This window comes from Triturus cristatus, chromosome 4_1 (assembly GCF_964204655.1).
Source record: "Triturus cristatus chromosome 4_1, aTriCri1.1, whole genome shotgun sequence".
In the NCBI taxonomy this organism is placed as follows: domain Eukaryota; kingdom Metazoa; phylum Chordata; class Amphibia; order Caudata; family Salamandridae; genus Triturus; species Triturus cristatus.
This window is the reverse complement of record NC_140585.1, coordinates 98033137-98056423: the sequence shown is the minus strand read 5'-3', so window position 1 is coordinate 98056423 and position 23287 is coordinate 98033137. Positions and strand designations below refer to the sequence as shown.

The 23287-nt window shown below is 45.4% G+C and overlaps 1 protein-coding gene across 2 annotated transcripts in view; it reads right to left on the bottom strand.

Annotated features, from left to right (window-relative positions):
* The window catches only part of LOC146839641 (uncharacterized), a 712826-nt gene that overhangs the window by 214870 nt on the left and 474669 nt on the right, over positions 1-23287 (bottom strand). The window contains exon 7 of one of the 2 annotated variants that reach the window (XM_085650376.1): positions 17732-17833. The exons of the other annotated variant lie outside the window; for it this stretch is intronic. Within the exon in view, the coding sequence (XP_085506502.1) occupies positions 17732-17833 (102 nt within the window). The remainder of the gene's footprint in view (positions 1-17731; positions 17834-23287) is intronic. 2 annotated transcript variants of the gene reach the window in all.

Here is a 23287-nt window from a genome sequence, read left to right as displayed (position 1 = left end):
ATTGCGGCCACAAAGCCTACCCACACAAGTGGGGTACCATTTTTCTTGGAAGACTTTGGGGAACGCGGGGTGGGTGAAAATTTGTGGATCCATGCAGATTCCATAACTTTCCACCACAGAAAGGTGAGTAAAATGTGTTTTTTTGACAATTTTTTAGGATTGCAAGGGATTCTGGGTAACAGAACCTGGTGAAAGCCAGACAAGTCACCCCATAATAAATTCCTCTGGCTGTCTAGTTTTAAAAAATGTATAGGTTTGCCAGGTTTCCCTAGGTGCCGGCAGAGTTAGGGTTCAAAAACTGCAGCTAGGCACTTTGCCAAAAAAGGGTCATTTTTCACTGTGAAATTGTAATGTGTCCACGTTGCGTTTTGCGCCGTTTCCTGTTGTGGGCACTGGGCCTACCCACACAAGTGAGGTGCCATTTTTCTCGGAAGACTTTGGGAAATGCGGGTTGGGTGGAAATTTGTGGATCCACACAGATTCCAGAACTTTCTACCACAGAAATGTTAGGAAAATGTGTGTTTTTTGGATAATTTGCCAAAAAGAGACATTTTTCACGGTGAAATTGTGTTGTGTCCACGTTGCATTTTGCACCGTTTCCTATTGCGGCCACAAAGCCTACCCACACAAGTGGGGTACCATTTTTCTTGGAAGACTTTGGGGAACGCGGGGTGGGTGAAAATTTGTGGATCCATGCAGATTCCATAACTTTCCACCACAGAAAGGTGAGTAAAATGTGTTTTTTTGACAATTTTTTAGGATTGCAAGGGATTCTGGGTAACAGAACCTGGTGAAAGCCAGTCAAGTCACCCCAAATTAGATTCCTCTGGGTGTCTAGTTTTCAAAAATATATAGGTTTGCTAGGTTTCCCTAGGTGCCGGCAGAGCTAGGGTTAAAAAACTACAGCTAGGCACTTTGCCAAAAAAGGGTCTCTTTTCACTTTGAAATCGTGGTGTGTCCACGTTGCGTTTTGCGCTGTTTCCTGCTACAGGCACTAGGCCTACCCATGCAAGTGAGGTACCATTTTTCTTGGAAGACTTCAAGGAATGAGGTGTAGGTGGAAATTTGTGGATCCACGCAGATTCCATAACATTCCACCACAGAAAGTTGAGGAAAATTTGGTCTTTTGGACAATTTTTTAGGTTTTCAAGGGATTCTGAGTAACAAAACCTGGTGAGAGGCAGTCAAGTTACCCCATCCTGGATTTCCCTGGGTGTCTAGTTTAAAAAAATGTACAGGTTTGCTAGGTTTCCTTAGGTGCCGGCAGAGCTAGGGTTAAAAAAATACAGCTAGGAACTTTGCCAAAAAATGGTAATTTTTCACTGTGAAATTGTGGTGTGTCCACGTTGCGTTTTTTCGCCGTTTCCTGTCATGGGAACTAGGCCTACCCACACAAGTGAGGTTCCATTTTTCTTGGAAGACTTTGGGGAACACAGGTTGGGTGGAAATTTGTGGATCCACGCAGATTGCAGAATTTTCCACCACAGAAATGTGAGGAAAATGTGTTTTTTTTGGAAAAATGTTTAGGTTTGCAAGGGATTCTGGGTAACAGAACCTGGTGAGAGGCAGTCAAGTCACCCCATATTGGATTTCTCTGAGTGTCTAATTTTAAAACATGTATAGGTTTGCTAGGTTTCCATAGGTGCTGGCAGAGGTAGGGTTCAAAAACTATAGCTAAGCACTTTGCCAAAAAAGGGTCATTTTTCACTGTGACCTTGTGGTGTGTCCACGTTGAGATTTGCACCGTTTCCTGTTGCGGGCTCTAGGCTTACCCACACAAGTGAGGTGCCATTTTGTTTCGGAAGACTTTGGGAAACGCGGGGTGGGTGGAAATTTGTTGATCCACACAGATTCCAGAACTTCCCACCACAGAAATGTGTGGAAAATTTGGGATATTTTCATTTTTTTAGGTTTGCAAGGGATTCTGGGTAACAGAACCTGGTGAGAGGCAGTCGAGTCACCCCATCCTGTATGTTCCTGTGTGTCTAGTTTTCAAAAATGTATAGGTTTGCTAGGTTTCCCTAGGTGGCGGCAGAGTTAGGGTTCAAAAACTACAGCTAGGCACTTTGGCAAAAAAAGGGTCATTTTTCACTTTGAAATTGTTGTGTGTCCACGTTGCGGTTTACGCTGTTTTTTTTTTGCAGGGACTAGGCCTACCCACGTAAGTGAGATACCGTTTTTCTTCGAAAACTTTAAGGAATGAGAGGTAGGTGGAAAATTGTGGATCCACGCATATTCCAGAACTTTCCACAACAGGAATGTGAGGAAAATGTTGTTTTTTTAAAACAATTTTAGGTTTGCAAGGAATTCTGGGTAACAGAACCTGGTGAGAGGCAGTCGAGTCACACCATCCTGGATTTTCCTGTGTGTCTAGTTTTCAAAAATGTATAGGTTTGCTAGGTTTTCCAAGGTGCCGGCAGAGCTAGGGTTAAAAAAACTACAGCCAAGCCATTTGCCAAAAAAGGGTCATTTTTCACTGTGAAATTGTGGTGTGTCCACATTGCGTTTTGCGCCATTTCCTGTTGCGGGCACTAGGCCTACCCACACAATTGAGGTTCCATTTTTCTTGGAAGACTTTGGGGAACACGGGGTGGGTGGAAATTTGTGGATCCACGCAGATTCCAGAACTTTCCACCACAGAAATGTGAGGAAAATGTGTGTTTTTTTGACAATTTTTTAGGTTTGCAAGGGATTCTGGGTAACAGAAGCTGGTGAGAGGCAGTCAGGTCACCCCATCCTGGACTTCCCTGGGTGTCTAGTTTTTCAAAAATGTATAGGTTTGCTAGGTTTCCCTATGTTCCGGCACAGCTAGGGTTAAAAAACTACAGCTAGGCAGTTGGCCAACAAAGGGTCATTTTTCACTGTGAAATTATGGTGTGTCCACGTTGCGTTTTGCACCGTTTCCTGTCGCAGGCACTAGGTCTACCCACACAAGTGAGGTACCATTGTTCTCAGAAGACTTTGGGAAACGTGGGGTGGGTGGAAATTTGTGGATCCATGCACATTCCAGAAATTTCCACCACAGAAATGTCAGGTTTGCAAGGGATTCTGGGTAACAGAACCTGGTAAGAGGCAGTCAAGTCAAGTCACCCCATACTGGATTCCCCTGGGTGTCTAGTTTTCAAAATTGTATAGCTATACTAGGTTTCCCTAGGTGCTGGCAGAGCTAGGGTTAAAAAACTACAGCAAGGCACTTTGGCAAAAAAGGGTCATTTTTCACTATAAAATTGTGGTGTGTCCGCGTTGCGTTTTGCGCTGTTTCCTGTAAGAGGCACTAGGCCTACCCACACAAGTGAGGTACCATTTTTCTCTGAAGACATTGGGGAGCGTTGGGTGGGTAGAAATTTGTGGATCCACGCAGATTCCAGAACTTTCCACTTCAGAAATGTGAGGAAATTGTGATATTTTAGACAATTCTTTAGGTTTGCAAGGGATTCTGGGTAACAGAACCTGGTGAGAGGCAGTCAAGTCACCCCATCCTGGATTCCCCTGGGTGTCTAGCTTTCAGTAATGTATAGGTTTGCTAGTTTTCCCTAGGTGCCGGCAGAGCTAGGTTTCAAAAACTACAGCTAGGCACTTTTCACTGTAAAATTGTGGTGTGTACACATTGCTTTTTGCGCCTTTTCCTGTCACGTGCACTAGGCATACCTACACAAGTGAGGTACCCTTTTTCTCGGAAGACTTTGGAGAACACGGGGTGGGTAGAAATTTGTGGATCCATGCAGATTCCAGAACTTTCCACCACAGAAATATGAGGAACATGAATTTGTTAGGTTTGCAAGGGATTCTGAGTAACAGAAACTGGTGAGAGGCAGTAAAGCCACCCCATCCTGGATTACCCTGGGTGTCTAGTTTTCAAAAATGTATAGGTTTGCTACGTTTCCCTAGGTGTCGGCAGAGCTAGGGTTAAAAAAGTACAGCTAGGCACTTTGACAAAAAAGGGTCATTTTTCACGGTGAAATTGTGGTGTGTCCACGTTGCGTTTTGTGCCGTTTCCTGTTGCGGGCACAAGGCCTACCCAAGAAAGTGAGGTACCATTTTTCTAGGAAGACCTTAAGGAATAAGGAGTAGGTGAAAATTTGTGGATCCAAGCAGTTCCAGAACTTTCCACCACAGAAATGTGAGGAAAATGTGTTTTTTTTAATAATGTTTTAGGTTTGCAGGGGATTCTGGGTAACAGAACCTGGTGAGAGTCAGTCAAGTCACCCCATCCTGTATTCATCTGGGTGTCTAGTTTTAAAAAATGTATAGGTTAGCTAGGTTTCCTGTTAGAAGTGGGATTTCTGGTTGGCTAAGGCTTGCGCCAAAGCCAGGCAGAAACCACCACTCTAGTCAGGGTAAGGAAGTTACACGCCAAAGATAATCCCTGCTCACCCCCTTGGTAGCTTGGCACGAGCAGTCAGGCTTATCCCGGGGGCAATGTGTAAAGCATTTGCGCACGCACCCAGCAACACCACCCTAGGCCCACCACAAAAGAAACTCCACACAAGGTTATATATAAAAATAGCCTTTGTATTGTAATAAACACATTAGATGATAATCACATAATTTACACTGTGCCATCTGGCACTGGGCAGAATTTTACAGGGGACTATTTACACAAGACAGGGCCACATAGACCACTGTCAGAATTAGCACAAATCACCAATTGTAAATGTAGAACATATACCAACTGGAACACAAATTATAACTGTAGAGCACAACCAGTAACTACTGGCGCAATAATGACCTCCGCATTATCATAATGAAATCAGGTATAACACCTATCCTGTATCCATCACAGAGGCATAAACACATTATGCAATTTCTCATAAGTCCAACGCATTAGACCTAACTTCCTAAGTATAACTACAAAAGGGGCGTACATCACATAGGGAAGTATAATCTCCCTAACATCAACCTAAACGGGTAAAACAACCTCCTATGCAGAAATATCTAGAGGTATAAAACAAGGTGCGTAAAACATACTACACACAGTACATTTCCTAACACCAAAAGCATCAATATATGCATCACAATAACACCTCAATCACATTAGGGTCCAGGTTGCGCCAGAACCTAAACGTAGCAGCTGCCCACTACTTGCTGGGCAGCTGGGGACAAGAACAGGGCCTAAACGCTGCAGCTGGCACTAAGTGCTGCGCAGCTGGGGAAGTAAAATGAGGCCTGGGCTCTCAATGGCCCTTGAAATAATGTCAAAAACATTGGAGCACCTAGGCTCTAAAACCACATGTCCCCCCCAGTACTGGGGAGCGCACTGGCGCTGTGGACATCTGTATATAGGGCGGAGCAACCACGGGCAGCTCTTGCCCTTTGAAACAATTCACGGTGGAGCAGGGTGGCTCCTAAAAAGAAATCATGTCCCACAAAGAACTGGCCCCCACGTTGGAGCCACGCAGGCTCGGGAACCAACTGTGACCCGCATTGGAGCGCACTGGCGCTTTAAATAAACATGCCCCCGAGGCGTGGCAGCATGGGCACCGCTAGCCGGGGGGACCCCCACTGGGGCCCTTAAACAAAATATAACCCACGTTGGAGCGGCCCTCTGCCATGTGGGGCCGCTCAGATACTGCATACTAGACAGGTGGGTGCAGGGAAATGCCCCCACGGGGACTCTGTACTATGACTGCAGCTTCCCCAGAGATCAGCCCTTACTCACCGGGCTCTCTCTCGGGACTTTGCTCCTTTCCTCGGGACCGGCGCCACTTTGGACTTCACTCGGGCCTCCTCCCGGGGACCCGGGGCTTGGATGTGGAGCCTGTCAGGCTCCAGAAGGCTTCCGCCGGCTTCTCCTCGCGTTTTGCCTCCTCTCTCGGCAGGCAAGACCGGCAGCACTTCTCATGTGGCGCGGGGCTTCCCTCACTCCTGGGAGCCCCGCACTGCCATCTTCACCCGGGCCCCCTCCTGGGACCCGGGACTTTATCTCTCGGCTCTGGGAGGCGGGGTGGGCTCCCGTCCTCCCTCGTGTCATACGCTTCGGGGCTCCCATCGGCTCACAGGAGCCCCGCACAGACGCGCACAGCTTCCAGTCCTGCTGCAGCCCCGCCCCCGTCACAGGCGGACTTGCCTGACTTCCGGGGCGGCGGGACCCAGAGCGGCAATCTCGGCGGCAGGCAAAGCCGCGGGGTGGGCACCCGCGCACCCCAAGGCCGGCAAAGTCGCAGGGTGGGCACCCTCGCACCAAACATAACAATAAGCGGCCATAAGCGGGGTGGGCTCCCGCATCAATCCTGCCAACACCACGAAGACGCAGGGTGGGCACCTGCGCACCAAAGGCAAACAACCAGCGGGGTGGGCACCCGCAAGGCACACAATGAGGGGGGGATGCCTACGCTGGGGATTCTCTCCAAGGAGACCGCAGCCCAGCGCTGCAGGCGGCAGAGAGGGGTGCTCCCTCTCCAAAGAGAAAACCAAGGGCTCCCAGATTAAGCAAAGCGCTCTCAAGGCGCCAGTACAGCAACTGGTCCTGTAGGGATCCAAGGGCAGAAGGGTCCCCCAAAAGAAGTACTCCAGGCATCCAGGGGCTGGGCAGGGCACAGGGAGGCAAGCCTTCCCCTGGGCCCCAGCAGCAGCATGCCCCTGGTCGTTTCCAGTCCAAGAACAAGAACATTTTCATGGGGTCACAGCCCCTCTTTTATACACCAAATCCTTTGTCTGCAAAGGTGCAGGGAAGGGGCGAACCAGATGCAACTGGTTCCTGAGCACTTTGTTTTGCTCAGCCCCTCTCCCTATTCACAGGACAGGCCAGGGACATTAGACGCACCACAGGGGGTGGAGCCAGCATTGTGTGGGGGAAAGACCAGCCCTATTCAGGTCCCAATTGTACTCCTCCCTGCTATCAACATGCAGCTCTCTCCATTCACCACCGGGGCAGACCCAGCCTGACTCCTGGAGACAGACACACCAGCCAATCGCAAGCCAGACAGTCACTGCACATTTATGCCAGCGTCTAGAAGTGGCACTTCTACACTAGCCACTGTAACGCCGCACACATCATCGCGCAGCATTTAATCTCACGAGTTCACACATACCAAACTTGACCCTGCACTCCTCTCACATCAGGACTTATCACGGTCACTCAGATCCCCCATGCATTCCTATGGGAGGGCAGGTCAGTCTCACTAAAACATACACAGAGCGCATGCACTTTACACTGGACCCCAGTGCTAAAGTGCACAGAGGCCTAAAATTACCAACACCAGGTTACAGAAAAAGGCTAGGAGAACGCAAAATGTTTCGGGGTGAACCTGCCAGAAGGGCCAAGTCCAACATTTCCCTTGATGTCGGCAGATCTAGGGTTCAAAAACTACAGCTAGGCAGTTTGCCAAAAAAGGGTCACTTTTCACTGAGAAATTGTGGTGTCCACGTTGCGTTTTGCACCGTTTCCTGTCGCGGGCACTAGGCCTACCCACACAAGTGAAGCACCATTTTTCTCAGAAGACTTTGGGGACCGCAGGGTGGGTGGACATTTGTGGATCCACGCAGAATCCAGAACTTTCCACCACAGAAATGTGAGGAAAATGTGTTTTTTTTTACAATTGTTTAGGTTTGCAAGGGATTCTGGGTAACAGAACCTGGTGAGAGGCAGTCAAGTCACCCCATCCTGGATTCCCCTTGGTGTCTAGCTTTCAGTAATGTATAGGTTTGCTAGTTTTCCCTAGGTGCCGGCAGAGCTAGGGTTCAAAAACTACAGCTAGGCAGTTTGCCAAAAAAGGATCATATTTCACTGAGAAATTGTGGTGTGTCCACGTTGCGTTTTGCGCCGTTTAATGTCGCGGTCACTAGGCCTACCCACGCAAGTGAGGTACCACTTTTCTCTGAAGACTTTGGGGAATGCGGGGTGGGTGGAAATTTGAGGATCCACGCAGATTCCAGAACTTTCCACCACAGAAATCTGATGAAAATATTTTTGGGGGACATTTTTTTAGGTTTGCAAGGGATTCTGGGTAACAGAACCTGGTGAGAGGCAGTCAAGTCACCCTATCCTCGATTTCCCTGGGTGACTAGTTTTCAAAAATGTATAGGGTTGCTAGGTTTCCCTAGGAGACAACAGAGCTAGGGTTAAAAAACTACAGCTAGGCACTTTGCAAAAAAAAGGGTCATTTTTCATTGTGAAAATGTGGTGTGTTCACATTGCGTTTTGAGCTGTTTACTGTCGTGGGCACTATGCCAAGTGAGGTACCATTTTTATTGGGAGATCTAGGGTAATTCAGATTTGTAAAGCAACTGTTATTACCTATTGACTTTCAATGCATTTCTGCCTTCCAAATGAAAGACAATATGTAAAAAAGAAGTGATTTTGAAAAATGACCGATAATTTTCATGCTAATATGAGTATTCCCAATTTCGGACATGTGCAATTATCTACTGTTTCTAAACTGTATTTTTTGTTTCTATTTCAGAAATACATAGGTGTTTTTCATACCAATTTTTCCATGTATAGATTTTCCCAGAATAATTGCTAGATATCCGGTACATAATAAAAAACTATTGCAAGTCGCTGCTCAGTTTTTGGCTCTCGGTTAATCGGGTTCTTTGTGAACCTAAAAGTCCTATATATCCCCACAACCAGTAAGGTCCCGCAGATGTAACGGTATATTGCTTTCACAGAGTTGTCATAATTAGAAGAAGGTACAGGTGAAAATGTTAACACAAAAGGCTGTTTTTTCCAAGTAATTTTAAATTTTTCCCATATTTAACTGTTAATTTCTATAAAGAAACTTCTACACAAATGACCCCTTGCTGAATTCAGATTTCTGTCTACTTTGCTAAAATGTATAGCTTTCCAGGATTCATTATTGCCTTCATACCTATTTCTACCATTAACTGGAAGGAGGTTTAAAGCACAAAAAATAGCAAAAAAACAAAATGTAGCTGTATTTTGGCTAATTTCTGGGTCCCCTCTAGGGGAATCCACAAACCCTGGATACCTTTAGAATCCGCATGATGTTGGAAGAAAAAGACACAAATTTGACATGGATACCTTATGTGGTCAAAAAGTTACAGGGGCCTAAGCACGAACCACCCCAAATAGCCCAAAAAAGGCTTAGCACAAGGGGGGGGGGGGGGAGGGCTAGCAGCGAAGGGGTTAATAGTTTAATGTTTTCATTAATTATAGAATGTTTTTTTTAAATTGTATATCATTGATACATGTATATATTTTATTTTTATATAATTTAAAAGTTTAAAAATTAAATAAAGATAATAGTTAATAAATTATTTGAAAATATATGTATAAATTATTATGTTTGTGGATTTATATTTTAAATGAAGTTTAATTAGTATGTTTAGTTAAAATGTATATTAAATTTAATTAATTTTGTTAAAGATAATATTAATATTTGTTATATTTAATATATATTGTGATTGTATTTTTAAGAGATATTTCTTAAATCTATATTTTTAACTTCGATATTTTTGAAACAATATTTTTGTACTTACCAGTTTAAGTACAGGGAGTCGATATTTTTACTATCTATCAGTGAACCTCTTACATTTTATAGTACGTTTTGGACTACGTTTTGTCTTTCTACAACATGTACTGCAAAGTGCACTTTGTGAATCAGGCTACATATCTAACTATAAAGATATTTATCTACAGAAAATTGCAAAATGCACGTAGACTCACTTTTCACCGACAGTCCGAAATTCTCCCCACACCACTCAAGTTTTGGATGATAGGGATGCAGATCAACATGGTTGTGGTAAATATTATTTGTATGGTTTTTAGTTTTGCATCTTCATTTTGGCAGAGTATATTTTTGTAGTCTTTCTTATGGTACCCTGCAATGGGCCTACATTTTGTGCCTTGACTGAATGCAGGGGTGTCAGTGAGCTTGTCTGTGTCCCAAACAGAAGCTTTGGGTTTAATCAGTGTTTGGGTTAGTGTGCCAGGGTTTGAGTTAGTGGGCCAGGGGTTTGGGTCAGTGTGCCACGGGTTGGGTTAGTTTGCCAGGGTGTGAGTTAGTGTGCCAGGGGTCGGATTAGTGTGCCATGGGTTGGGTTAGTGTGCCAGGCATTGTGTTAGTGTGCCAGTGTTTGTGTTAGTGTGGCAGGGTTTGGGTTAGTGTGCAAGGCATTGTTTTAGTGTGCCAGGGTTTTGGTTAGTCTGCCAGGACCGCAGCAGACTGAGGACGCTGGACGCCGCGGAAGGCGCGAAAGCTGTGAGCTGTACCACAGCACAGCAGGAGCGAAGTCGGCTGGTCGGCTGGTGGCACGTTCGAAAGGGCTGGGAAAGGGCTGGAAACTGGAAAATCTATCACAAGCCTGCTAGCCCTGCTAGCCCGCCATACGGCCCGCCACACCGCCGCACCGTACCTCTGCAGCACTGCCGCCGTGCCGCCGCTGTACCGCGGCCATACCGCCGTCACACCGTCACACCGCTGCTGGAGCTGCCGAGGCAGGGCAGGTTCCGGGTGACGGCCGACGCCGCTGCGACCATCATCGGAAAACATCATCGCAGCTGCGGTTGGTTACGGAGGAGGCTGGTAGGAGCACCGCATTTGTTCCCATTTGGATACGCTCCCCCAGCGCCCCGTGCCCCGCGCCCCCGTGTCCTCATTGACTCTGGACCGACGGGCGGCGTGGGTTGGAGCCAGCAGAAATAACAAGGACGGGGGCCCAGCAAGATACAGCGCGGGCCGAGCCGCAGAAAGGCTGGGCGGGGTGAGTACCCGCCTAGGGGGTGAGCACCCGCACCTGCGGGGGTGGTCAGTGGGGGCGCCAGAGTGGATTCCGGACAATAAAGTAGTCATCCCCGCACGCCAATCATCAAACGACACCGCAAAAGAGCAAAGAGGAGAGGGGATACAGCAGCAAGTAGCAGAGTTAAGCCAAGCCAAGGATGGGCCGCCAGGTGCATTGTGGTAAGGAAAGTTAAGGGTGCATTGCAACCCTTGTAATCTTTGGGGCGCGCATACATGTCCTGTATGACCACATGACTGGCGAGACTGGTGAGACTGGCTGCACCTCTTCTCCCCCCCCTTTGCCCCCGACAAGCTCCCGTATTAGACACGTCTGACCCCATCAAGAACAGTTATTAAACTACACGATCAGATCTTTAGATAGGGCCTAAAGGAGTGTGAGATCTAGACAGGGGAAATGAGATCGGGGAAAATACGCCAACCTGCGGAAAGTAAAAAAAAAAAAAAAAAATTGAGAAAGTTAACCGCGGAAGTCAAAAGAACACTGGAAACGGGGCCAGAACCAAAAACCAGGGAAAGGTTGGTATCGGTACCAACCCCCGAGCCAAGATCAGACTCTAGACGGAAATTCGGACTCCTAAAACTCTTTTATCTTAAGGACCCAATGGCAACGATCTACGCACCAATTGCGGAGGCTTCTAAGCTACCAAGCCCCCTCGCGCCATTAAACATGCCAAGTACTAAACTAGAGTTTCCAACCATTCCAACGTGCTCGGGCCCCTCCCTTCAAGGCAAACATGCGTTGGTAACCGCACAAGTGCATTGTCCTAACACCCCAGCAGCCTCAAATGAAATTAAGTGAGGTAGCGCCGCAAAGGACACTGCTGATAATTGCCTCGCAAAGGACCTTAGGCTGACACCGAGAAAAAGTGAGATATCAGCTGAGACAATCGATGTTGTGACCATGTAAGAGGAAGCGAGGGTGTTCAGGAGGGAAAATCAGGTCACAAAAATCAATCCACCTTATTAGGGCAAGAAGGGGACTCATGGTTAAATCCCCTTTTTCTATCAAATGACTCCCGATTAGAGGAACTCACCGAGAGAATCACAAAGTACATCGACACACAAGGGAGAGTATCACGAGTAGAACACTGCCTTGGTGATCAGCATCTGAGTCCGGGCATGCTGGTCTCAACCCCTCGAGGCCCCGACCCAAGTAGAGACCAAAAAAAGCAGGCACAAATGACTTTATAAACACGCAGGCAAATCAGCTACTCCCCAGCCACCCAGTGCCAATCACAATTTCATCGGGGAGCACGTCGGACTTAGAGCTCAAGGACCTTAGCAAAATTGAAAAAGACGAGCCATCAACACCATGGACCCAATCCTTGCTAAGCACTCTATAGCAAGCAATAAGGGTGCTGAATTACCAATCCAACAAAATGGAAGTCCAGATTGATATCATCACACTAATGGCCGGGCACATCTCGGGTATAAACGCAAAATTGGACTCCCTTTCATCGCTTTTAACGACTCAGGGGAAATCAGATCTCAACACAGGCAGGAGTAATCAAAAACAAAACTGTGGATGTGGAAGTATAATCGAAAAGTTAACAAGCCTTCCGGCCATTCTGATGGACATACTAGGGGAGGTAAAACTATCACGTGCTAACAGACAGGTGTTAGAAATAACTCCTTCCCCGGAAAAATTACAAACACTCAAGAGAAAGGCCACAACAAGTAAACAAATAACGGATCAAGAACAATCATTAAAGGAATGCGGTCTAGGTAAAATAGTCTCAGACACCGAAGAACCTCAGCCCATCCACCAATCTACCATCGAGGAAAAATTAACAAAGAGAGAAAGGAAAAGGGCGAGAAAGGCTAGGCCCAAGAACAGAAAACAACTTAACGTTGATCCTGATAAAATCTTCCCCATATTTAAAAATAAATCCCATCACGAAAACAAATCTAACTTTTTGAACGGGTCAACAGCAGGTGAGGGTTTTCTTGCAGACCCAATCGACAAACCAAATCCATCAAACACACGAAGGGGAGAAGGCCCCAGATTAGGAGACAATACAAGCCCACATCCACCTACAGGTGACATCAGCAAAATGGATATAAGAACAAACCAGCAATTACTAGTACAAGTGCAGGGAAGTAAAGAAACCAAGCCAATACAAGTGGGCGAGTACGGAGCTTGTGAGCAGCACGACTCGACACGAGCCTCGGTAATAAACAGTTATGGTCACAAAAAACAGCCACAAAGAGGGCTTTAACCCAGCTATAAAAAAATTTTTTATTGAGCAACAATCATTTGCAATACCAGAAAGGAACGCATACGAACAACGTGGTTCAGTAGCAGTAGTCGAAAACAAATCAGCGTTAACCCCCTTGCGAATTACTGTCCTGGAAAAGGAACGCAAATGCTCGCTACTACAAAGGGAGCAAAGTACGCCCCGATTGAAAATAAAGAACACAGCCCCTACACAGAAAAATATATCCAAAACTGAGGCTGCACAGAACGAGCAAGAACAACAACTGACCAAGTCTGCCAGCGCCAGGATTCAAGCTCGCAACCTCACTCCTTGTAAAACAGGCTCAAAGTACAAGGAGCGAAGTAAACACTCAGATCCATATGAGTTAAAACTAACTTTTATCCCTGAATATTCGACAAGGGGGACGCAGGACATTCTGAACCGAGGCAACCTGTTAACGTTGTTCAAAGAAGTATCGGACCTAAAAGGCATTACTTCCCAGGACCTTTATTCTGTCGAATTTCAGCAAAACGCAAACAACGCGGACATAGAAGAAACAGTTACAACTTGGGCCTCAAAGGACCTGGTAGATAGGATATACCTCGCAAGACCCCAGTTCGAAACATGGGGAATATCTACTATGCATCACAAGCGTCCGACGTACCCATATCCACTACAATTTAGTACACGGGACCAAATAAAGGGAAAAGAGAGCACAGGCCAACATTCCGCTTGTCTACGCTGCGCCAGGGCCTCTACGCCAGAGCCTTTAAGTGCAACTCGTAAGCCACAAGCAACCGGACGCCGTCACGCAGACAGAACGGATTGGTCCTGGATACCCAACGTCCTGAGTAACAAAGCTACCTAACCCTGATTTAAACTCCACCGAAATTTTGCGGAACTTGATGCCCCCCCAGAATGTAACAAAGAAGCACACAGTTTCAATTTGCTCGTGGAACGTGCACGGCTTTCGAGAAATGGCCCACGATCATGAAACCCAAGCCTTCTTCCTACGACAAGACATAAATCTGATTCAGGAGTCCTGGAAACTAAGATCGACTCCAATTCCAGGCTTCAAAGAACATCAAATATATGCTGAAAGCCTTTCCACGCATGGCCATCCTCGCAGTGGATTATCGACATACGTAACCCTCAAGTTTAACTGGGCATCTGAGGAGATAGACGTGGGCCTGAAGTGGGTCCAAGTGATTAGAATCACCGAAAACCAGTCACCGGGGACGGAACCGTGGAAATTGTTAATACTTAATGTTTACATCCAGCCTGACAGACAGTCACAAAAAGAAAAACACGTGACCTTGCTATCACTTATCAAGCTCATGCAAAGGACTTATCTACAATATCCACTGCTCATTTCCGGGGACTTCAACAATGTCCTTATCGAGCAAAACAAGGCGAAGGTGAAGATAAAAGTAAACAGTGGAGGAAAAAAGTTAGCATCCAGCCTAAATGACTATGGACTGTCAATACTAAATGGGAATTCTAAGGAGGATAGGCCGGCAGCCGCCACATATTTATGTGGCAGGGTACACTCAATAATCGACTATTCTATAATAAGCGACAAGTTAATCCCCAGTATCGAAGCATTTGGAATAGAACATATAATAAGTCTGAGTATTGCACCAAGCATGGCGCCAATAATGACCTCCCTACTGCAACACGCATCAAGGTTTAACCTGAAAAAATTAAAATGGCGTGGAGAGGGTTTGGGCAAAATCACGGACAGAGTTAAAGCACAGATGGCTAACCTTGGAACCCAAAAGGAGGAGGACCGAGTACCCAACTGGGAACAAATGATTCAGGTCCTGCAGCAAAAGTTCCTAGTAAGCTCAGGGAACCACAGAAATCTTAACAACAAAAAGGAGCCTTGGTTCAATATGGATCTTAGAGCTAAAAAAAGAAAGGTGGCCAAGGAGGCCCGGGACCTCGTAAATCAAAAAACTTTGGGATCTGCGGTAAACAAATCCAAATTGAGGAGAGCCAGGAGTACTTATAGGAAGGCACTGAGCGCCGCAAAGCACACATACAAAGAAACCATCTGGAATAAGTTGTTAATTTCGGGTAAAAATCCTAACAGCCGGGACTTTTGGTGCATCATTAATGATCTCTATCAAGGGGTTAAACTTCAACAGGAAGCCGGGGTTGGTGCAGATACCTGGATCAGACATGTGCAAACTCTATACAGTAACACGGAGGCAGGTCACAACAATGGCTCAGGGGCAGTGAAGGACCACACGGAGGAACCAAAAGGAGAGAACAAAAATAAAAACCGGGAACTTGAGCAGGAAAAACCGGAGAATGGGTCAACAGAACTAGACGATCTAACCACCAAAAATGAACTGAGGATGATAATTTTAAGATTAAAGACAGAGGGGGCAGCAGGACCAAACGGGCTGCCAAATGCAATCTTTAAGCACGACCCGGACCTGTGGTCGGAGACCCTAACACCCCTGTTCAATCAAATATACAAACAAGCAGACTTACCTGCCTCCTGGAAAGGTAGCATCATTCACCCCATATTTAAGCACAGTGACCATCGTAACCCCGCAAACTACAGATTGATATCCTTAATAGATGTAGAGGCCAAACTATATGCCTCTTGTATCCTACTCGAACTACAAGCTTGGATATCAGAAACAAAGATTATGCCAAAATTTCAAACAGGATTTAGGCAAGGAATGGCTATCCTAATAGACCAAGCTGTAGAAAAGGGCACTCGCCTGTATGCCTGCTTTATAGATATCAAGTCCGCCTTTGATCGAGTAAACAGAGAGTGCCTATGGAGAAAGTTGGAGAGCTGGGGGCTGCCATACCAGCTCTTAACAGCCATCAAAGCCCTACATCATAATACTTGGACAAAGGTGAAATTGGGAAATGGAGGCAGTACCACAAGGAGCATTCCAACGCACCAAGGTCTAAAACAAGGCTGTGTTTTAGCCCCCACCCTCTTTAATCTTTTTCTTTCCGACCTCACAAACGCGATCGAATCAGTAGATAGTCACCCTCCACACTTGGTAAATAATCCAATATACTATTTACAATATGCTGATGACATTGTTCTGTTGAGCAAAACCCCAATCGGCTTACAAAGAGCCATTAACAAACTAACATCGTACTTAGAAAGGGAAAGCTTGGACCTAAACAAAGAAAAAACCAAAGTGGTCCGCCTAGTCGACCCGCAAAAATTAAAGTACAAATGGACGGCACAAGGGATAACAGTGAGAGAACAAGAGAATTACAAGTATTTGGGAATAACAATAACAAAAGGAGCAAATTACAAGGACCACAAAACAGCATTAAAAGCAAAGGCACAATCCTATATTTTTGCCCACCGCTCCCTAAAACGAAAAATGGACTGTCCTAACTATAACCACCAATTAAAAGTAATGGCAGCACAGATAATGCCCACCCTATCTTATGGCTTGGTTACATGGTGTGGGAAGGAGGCCGATCTCTTAAACAACTTACAGATCAAAATTTACAAAGCGGTCTTCAACCTGCCTAAATCTGCCTCAGCCTCACAAGTCAGGCTTGAATTTGGTCTGCAAAATCAGAAGTACCGGAGCATGAGCGGCTTCGTGAAACTTTGTCATAAACTTCGAACTGCACACTCAGAAACATTGGACTGGCTAAGCTGGGAGGAAATAAAAAAAAGTGGGGAAACTGAAAAGCCGAACACCTGGGGACAATATCTGAAACTATGTGTGGAAAAGTTGGAGCTGGAATCAGTCTGGAAATCAGGGACAGACAAGGCAACGCTAAGTAAACTAGCCAACGCGGTAGCAAAAAGGAAATCCTTTATGGAGGATAAAGAGACATTGGCAAAACTTCGTCATGGCTGGACCATCATGAACTCTTTCACAACTCTAAAACCACTGCCATATCTAGCATCCCACTTCGACGGTCATCTCAAAAAGGCATTTATAGCCTATCTGATGGGGATGCATGTCTCAAAAGACTTACTACCGTCTTGGAAACCGCCTTACCAGACGAAACGATGCCGCCTTTGTGGGTATAATACAGAAACTTTGGTCCACCTTTTCTGTACATGCCCGGCCCTGATAAACCAGAGACGATTCTTACTGAAACCCATCTTCAACGAGTTAAACATTCGCTCTTGCAGACACGCAGTCACATGCTGGCTCAGAAGCTCCTCCATAATCTTGGCATGCCGCGGAGTAAAATTTCTGGAAGAAGCAAAAAAAAGCCTAGAATTAATAGAACAGGAGGGCCAAACAGCCATTGGGCCACCTGGGACTTCTTAATCTCTGGACTGTATATGCACCGTCCCCAAAAAAATGGTAGCCGAGAGTAATTATCCTTAGTATTTTTAAATTTTGTACTGTTATTTTACTATGCGAATTTTGTAATAATTTTAATTAATTAAGCAAATAAAATGTTCTTCTTCTTCTTCTAGTCTGCCAGGAGTTGGGTTAGTTTGCCAGGGCTTGGGTTTGTGTGCCGGGGCTTGGGTTAGAGTGTCAGGGTTTGGGTTAGTGTGCCGCGGTTTCGGTTAGTGTGCCAGGCGTTGTGTTAGTGTGCCAGGGTTTGGGTTAGTCTGCCAGGAGTTGGGTTAGTTAGCTAGGGGTCGGGTTAGTGTGCCTGGGTTTGGGTTAGGGTGCCACGTTTGGTGTGCCTGCCTCAGTGCCAGATACAGTGAGTGCACCTGAGTGGTACAGGGCATGCTGCCTGAAGAGCAGAAGCTTGTGAATGCTCTATGGTATGTCAGTGGCAGCGGAAAGGAAAGAGCAGCTTTCTACTTTCACTTCTCCTCTGTTACACACACAAAATAACCATGCAGTAGATTACCTGTTTCACAGCAAACGCAGCGAGAAAGAAAGCAGAACATTATTAGATACACTGGCGAACATATAAGTAGGACTAAGGCCCAAGGAGGCACCGTTGGTGATGCTGAAAGAAAAACAGAAAAACATGTTATATCACAATTGATCTTCTCTCTTAATGTATGTCATTCACATAAAATGCATAAATTGGAAAGAATGAATGGTAGAAAATTACTTAATTCATCCATATATTGTTCGAATATATTTGAACAAAGCTGCATGACTCAATAAGCATTTTAATTGGTCATTTTGAAAGCAGGTAGTTTGTCCATACAAAACCTCAGTCCATACCCTATGCAATGTAGACAGTGCTTTATATGATGTAGCTAAAATGTTTTTCTTGGGCGTGACTCCCGTTCACTCAGCACCACAAGGACCCCAGCTGTACCTCACTGACAAGCCCTCAGAAGGATGGACCGCTCTGAGGGTACCTGTGATCCCATCTGGAGGGGACTCGGCCTGCGAGTTCAGCTGGACTGTTCCTTTTGGCCTGCTTTGTATATGACGGGTCTCAGTCTAGAAGGTCAAAGGGGTGAAGAACCATGGATGGAAATGTGGCCCATGAGACTACCAGAGGCTCAGATATATCCAAGCATTCCATCCATCACCTTGTTGTTTGGTTACATTCCTGGTGGAGAACACTCACTATGCCTTGTGGGTGGCACAACTAGTGCTGCAAGCCCACCAGTAGCATTTGATTTACAGGCCCTGGGCACCCAGGGTGCACTAGACTAGGGTCTAATAAGTAAATCAAAATACCCAATCAATACATCAATTTACATTAGAAAGCATATGCATGTTAGCACTGATCAGCAGTAGTAAAGTGCCCAGAGTCATAATACAGCCAACAACAGGTCAGAAAAAGAATACAGGACGAAGGAAAAAAGTTCAGGGATGACCCTGCAAGTCCAACAGACTCCCACTCACAAACTCATGTAACCACTCACAGATACCCACAGGCACTCATACACCCACTCACACAGCCATGTACACACCCATACACCTACGCATAGACCCATTTAGACAACCACACCCACAAAAACACTCACACACCCATACGGCAACTCACACACCCACTCTCTGACTTATACAGCCACTCACAAACCCAGTCTCAGAGGTTCCAGGTAGCAGTTAGGAAATAAAATTTAAAAAAACCTTAGAAATTCACTAAGAAAACCGAAAGGTCACAGAGACATTATGTTAAGAAATAAAATGTACACAACCATAGCAATTCACTGAAAAAACAAAGGTTACAGGGACAGTACAGTTAGGAAACAGAATTAAAAAAATAGAAATTCCCTGAAAAGAACTAAGGTTACAGGTACATTATAGCTAGCCTTATATTTCACTCATACAAAAGCATGGAAATTCAACAGTTATAGTTACCTGAGAAAACTATAAGGTATGACCTCGCAATGCACTGCTTATGATCTCACATATTACACTACTCATGACATAGTCAGTAACAACGCTGATGACTAGGCCTGGGCGGTGAACTGCGCTCCGTTCACGGAGTTTGTAGTGTTTTCTGCACTCCGTACTCTGTGGAGCTCACGGAATGCAGAACAATCTGCTCTGTGTAGCGAAGTTTTTTCCCCACTCACGCTTGCCAATAGTAAGTTGGCGGGCTCAAGCTGCTGCTTGGGTAGAATTTCTACCCGAGCAGCAGGAAGAGGAGCGCAAGCGGCAGTTCATGCAGCACGCTGATACTTTTGGAACTTCTGAGAGTTTTTTTGTCACTTTGAAGAGTTCCACAAAGTGGAACTCTTCAAACTCTGTCCAGGCCTACTGATGACATCTCAAAGGACATCACTGATGATATCACTGACATGATCCAAAGAAGCACTCACACACACTCATACCCCTATACAACCTCTCATACACCTACTCACATACCCACACAACCAATCTCATACACATTCACAGACCCATACAGCCACTCACACAACCACCCACTCACCCATACAGCTATTCATATAACCAAACTCTCACCCATACAGCCACTCGCTCAGCCACACACACATAGCTACTCACAAACCCACTTATTCACCTATACAGCCATTCACATACCCACTTACTCACTGATACAGCCTCTCAACACAGCTCAATGCATACAATCATGCAGATACCTAGTTGTCTACCTATACAGTACCTAACACAGCCACGTATTCACCCATGCAGCCACTGACACACTCACTCAGCATTACAGCCACTCACTCACCCACACTGTTGATGGTGACCTCAGCTAGGCCTACCAGTGCAAGGGGTTCGCCCTTCTCTGCACAAAGTCCTCAGACCAATAGGAAGAAGTTGGCACAGAAACTGGAATAGAAAATACAAAGTTTAATAAACCTCATGAAGTGGAACTACATTCACACAGCACCCTTTGGTGCTGAATGAATGTAGCACAGTGAACAGAAAGAGCATGGTCCTTTTATACCCACACAGGGGCTGAAAAAGGCAGTACAAGTACACATGAGAAGAGTTATGCACATAGATGGTCATACAGAAACTGCACAGTCAACAAGTAGGAGGAGTTAACAGTTTGCCAATGCTAGTAAACACATCCTGACAGTTACATACTACTAACAGCTGCAAACTCAACTGGGCATGTGCAAAGTTAGAAGATACTAAATATAGTTTGTTTCTAGGCAGATTACAAGAGCAGTCAACACTAAGGGAGGACAAAGCACATGGTGAGCACATGGCAAACAAAATGGCTGCCAGAAATACAAAATGGCTTTCCGCTCATGCTAAGAGATTAATGCAATCTTCAACAGACGGTCCTTTTAGCATGAGCTAAAGACATTTTCCATAATCCAGTAGGAAAACAAAAAATATGCACATTAATTTTTATTTAATTTTTTCATAAATTTATCAATATCCTAATTCATTGCTAGGTGGGCATTTCTCATTATAAATATTGTTAAGCGGGTATGTATAAGGTGTAAGCAGGAGTACAAAGGGAACAGAGAAGTGGGTCATACAGATAGCAGGAGAGAGTAATTACTATTATCAGAAACAGAACTATTAGCTTTCTAGTCCTAAGCAAATCCTAGAACTATCCAGTAAAAACATTTTCAAGGCTCCTATGCATTTCAGTGACCATCCATTTCAATATCAAAATAGCTAACAGTACATATCTAATAAAAACATTTTCGCTAGACTTTTCAAGTGTTTCCTTTATGAGGGCTAGAGTATCTATTATTATCAAGGAAATGCAACATCTTTCTACTGCTCAGATGAACTTTTCTCTCATAGAATAAACATTGGGCCCGATTCACAGAACAAACTTAAGACAAAATCCTAAACTTAGTACCATTTTGGTATTCACAGAATGCACTTACTACTTCTGGTATTCACAGAATGAACTTACTATTTTTGCGATTCACAGAATAAACTTACTACTTTTGCTATTCACAGAATGGATTTACGACTCCTAACTTTACGTCCGCACTCGGGCCGGAAATTCCGGCCCGGAGGCGGGGCTTCCGGGCCGGAGGCGGAGCTTCCGGTCCGGAGGTGGGGATTCCGGCCAGTGGCGGATCTCCACCACTGGCTGGAATCCCCACCTCCGGGCCGGAAGCTCCGCCTCCGGCGCGGAAGCCCCGCCTCCGGGCCGGAAGCTCCGCCTCCGGCCCGGAAGCCCCGCCTCCGGGCCGGAATTTCCGGCCCGAGTGCGGACGTAAAGTTAGGAGTCGTAAATCCATTCTGTGAATAGCAAAAGTAGTAAGTTTATTCTGTGAATCGCAAAAGTAGTAAGTTCATTCTGTGAATACCAAAATGGTACTAAGTTTAGGATTTTGTCTTAAGTTTGTTCTGTGAATCGGGCCCACAATTCCTAATACAATTATGAAAGCAGTCAGACATATTACAAAAATGATCCTGGATCCAGAGGACCAGGAGGACTACACAGGACCATGAGAATTAGGACGAAGAGCTGCAAAGGGCTGCTCCTCCTCAAAAATGGGACGACCAATGGGGTTCATTTTCAACAAAAAAGAAAAGGAAGTCCTTGGGAAATTAAAGCCGCTGTACAACCAACCAGAGGTGAGTCTTCTCTCTGTGTCCGTTTGAGCCTCACAGGCAGGCTCTTGTTGTTCCCACGGTGGAGCTGCACAACTCGCAACTCAGGAATCATGGCCTAGTTTCAAGGGAAAAGTTTCTTCATTCAGGATAGGGCAATCACCCACCAGGGCAAATGCTCTCAGCGATCCTGTCCAGTGTCTCAGGCAGTGCACCAGTTTTCTTCATTTCAATCTAACAGGCACCAGAGACACAGCACCTGTACCCTGAACTCAAGTCCTTCCCTAACTCCTGTATTGCTCTGCTGGCACACTGCTCTTTCATTGGGGCCACAGATTGCATTCAGTGTGCCCAGGTATCTCTTGACCAACAAAGGTGAAAACTTTACAGCCAGTATTCAGGAGCGTGATGCTGAAGTGCCTGAAGCAACCCTTGTTTCAAAGGGGGTTACCTCAAGCAAAAACTTTCTTGCTGATCTGGTCGGTTTGTGACTCTCAGCTGGGCATCAAAAACTTGATCCAAGATTTCTCCTTTCTGATTTGTGACCCCGTCTTTCGCCCAAGACAGTGGCAGGGGTACACACTTCACATCCCAGTGCTTCCGGCCTTCTACCTTCACTGAGGTCCTGGTTGCCAGCAATGCCTGTGCTGGTTACCTTCACTTTGACTTCAAGCTGGACTGGTGCGGACTCCTCAAGCTGGATCTGATGTCCGCGCCCCTCTGGCAATGGCTGTAAGGCAGCAAATATCTATTGGTGGACAGAACAAAAGGTCTTTAGACAAGGCACAGAAATAATCTATCAACAGAGAGGATAGTCTCAGAATACTTCCTAGTCTAGGGACGCCCATATATTAGCAAGGCACTCAAGAACCACTTTCATCTATGTGAGAGTAAAAAAAAACAACAATCTGGACTTATTGGTAAGTATAAAAGGAACTCTTTGGTGAACTGACAAGAGTAATACGTCACCCAATCCCAAGCAGCCAAGGAAGTCTGTGTTCATTTACTAATTTCTGAGGAAAAGAGAATAACAATACTGACATACTCCAAATCCTTACATCTGTATATTCCTATCTTAATCATCTAAAGACCCTCAAGAAAAAAGGAAATGTTCTACACTTTTACTCATAGACTTTGCATTACTTGTACAGGACTGCAGACACTTCTAAAATGATTTCTCTTAATAAAAGCACCTACATTGTATGCTTAGGACCATGCTCTCATGTTATAGGAGCAACAGGAAAATCTAACACTGCTAATTTAACAAGGATTCCTATTACATAAAGAACTAAAAACTTCAACATAATGGGTACATTTTCTCCAGCGGAACATTTTGTGACTAACAGACTCCTATAAAACAATATTTTCCTCAAAAATGTTTGCTAAGGATCAAATGGACATCTTCCCTGCATTCTACTTTTTCACAATCCAAACTATGCAACATCAGCTCTAGCAAGGACTGTCAGTTTATTTACACAGACTAGCTAATAAAAAC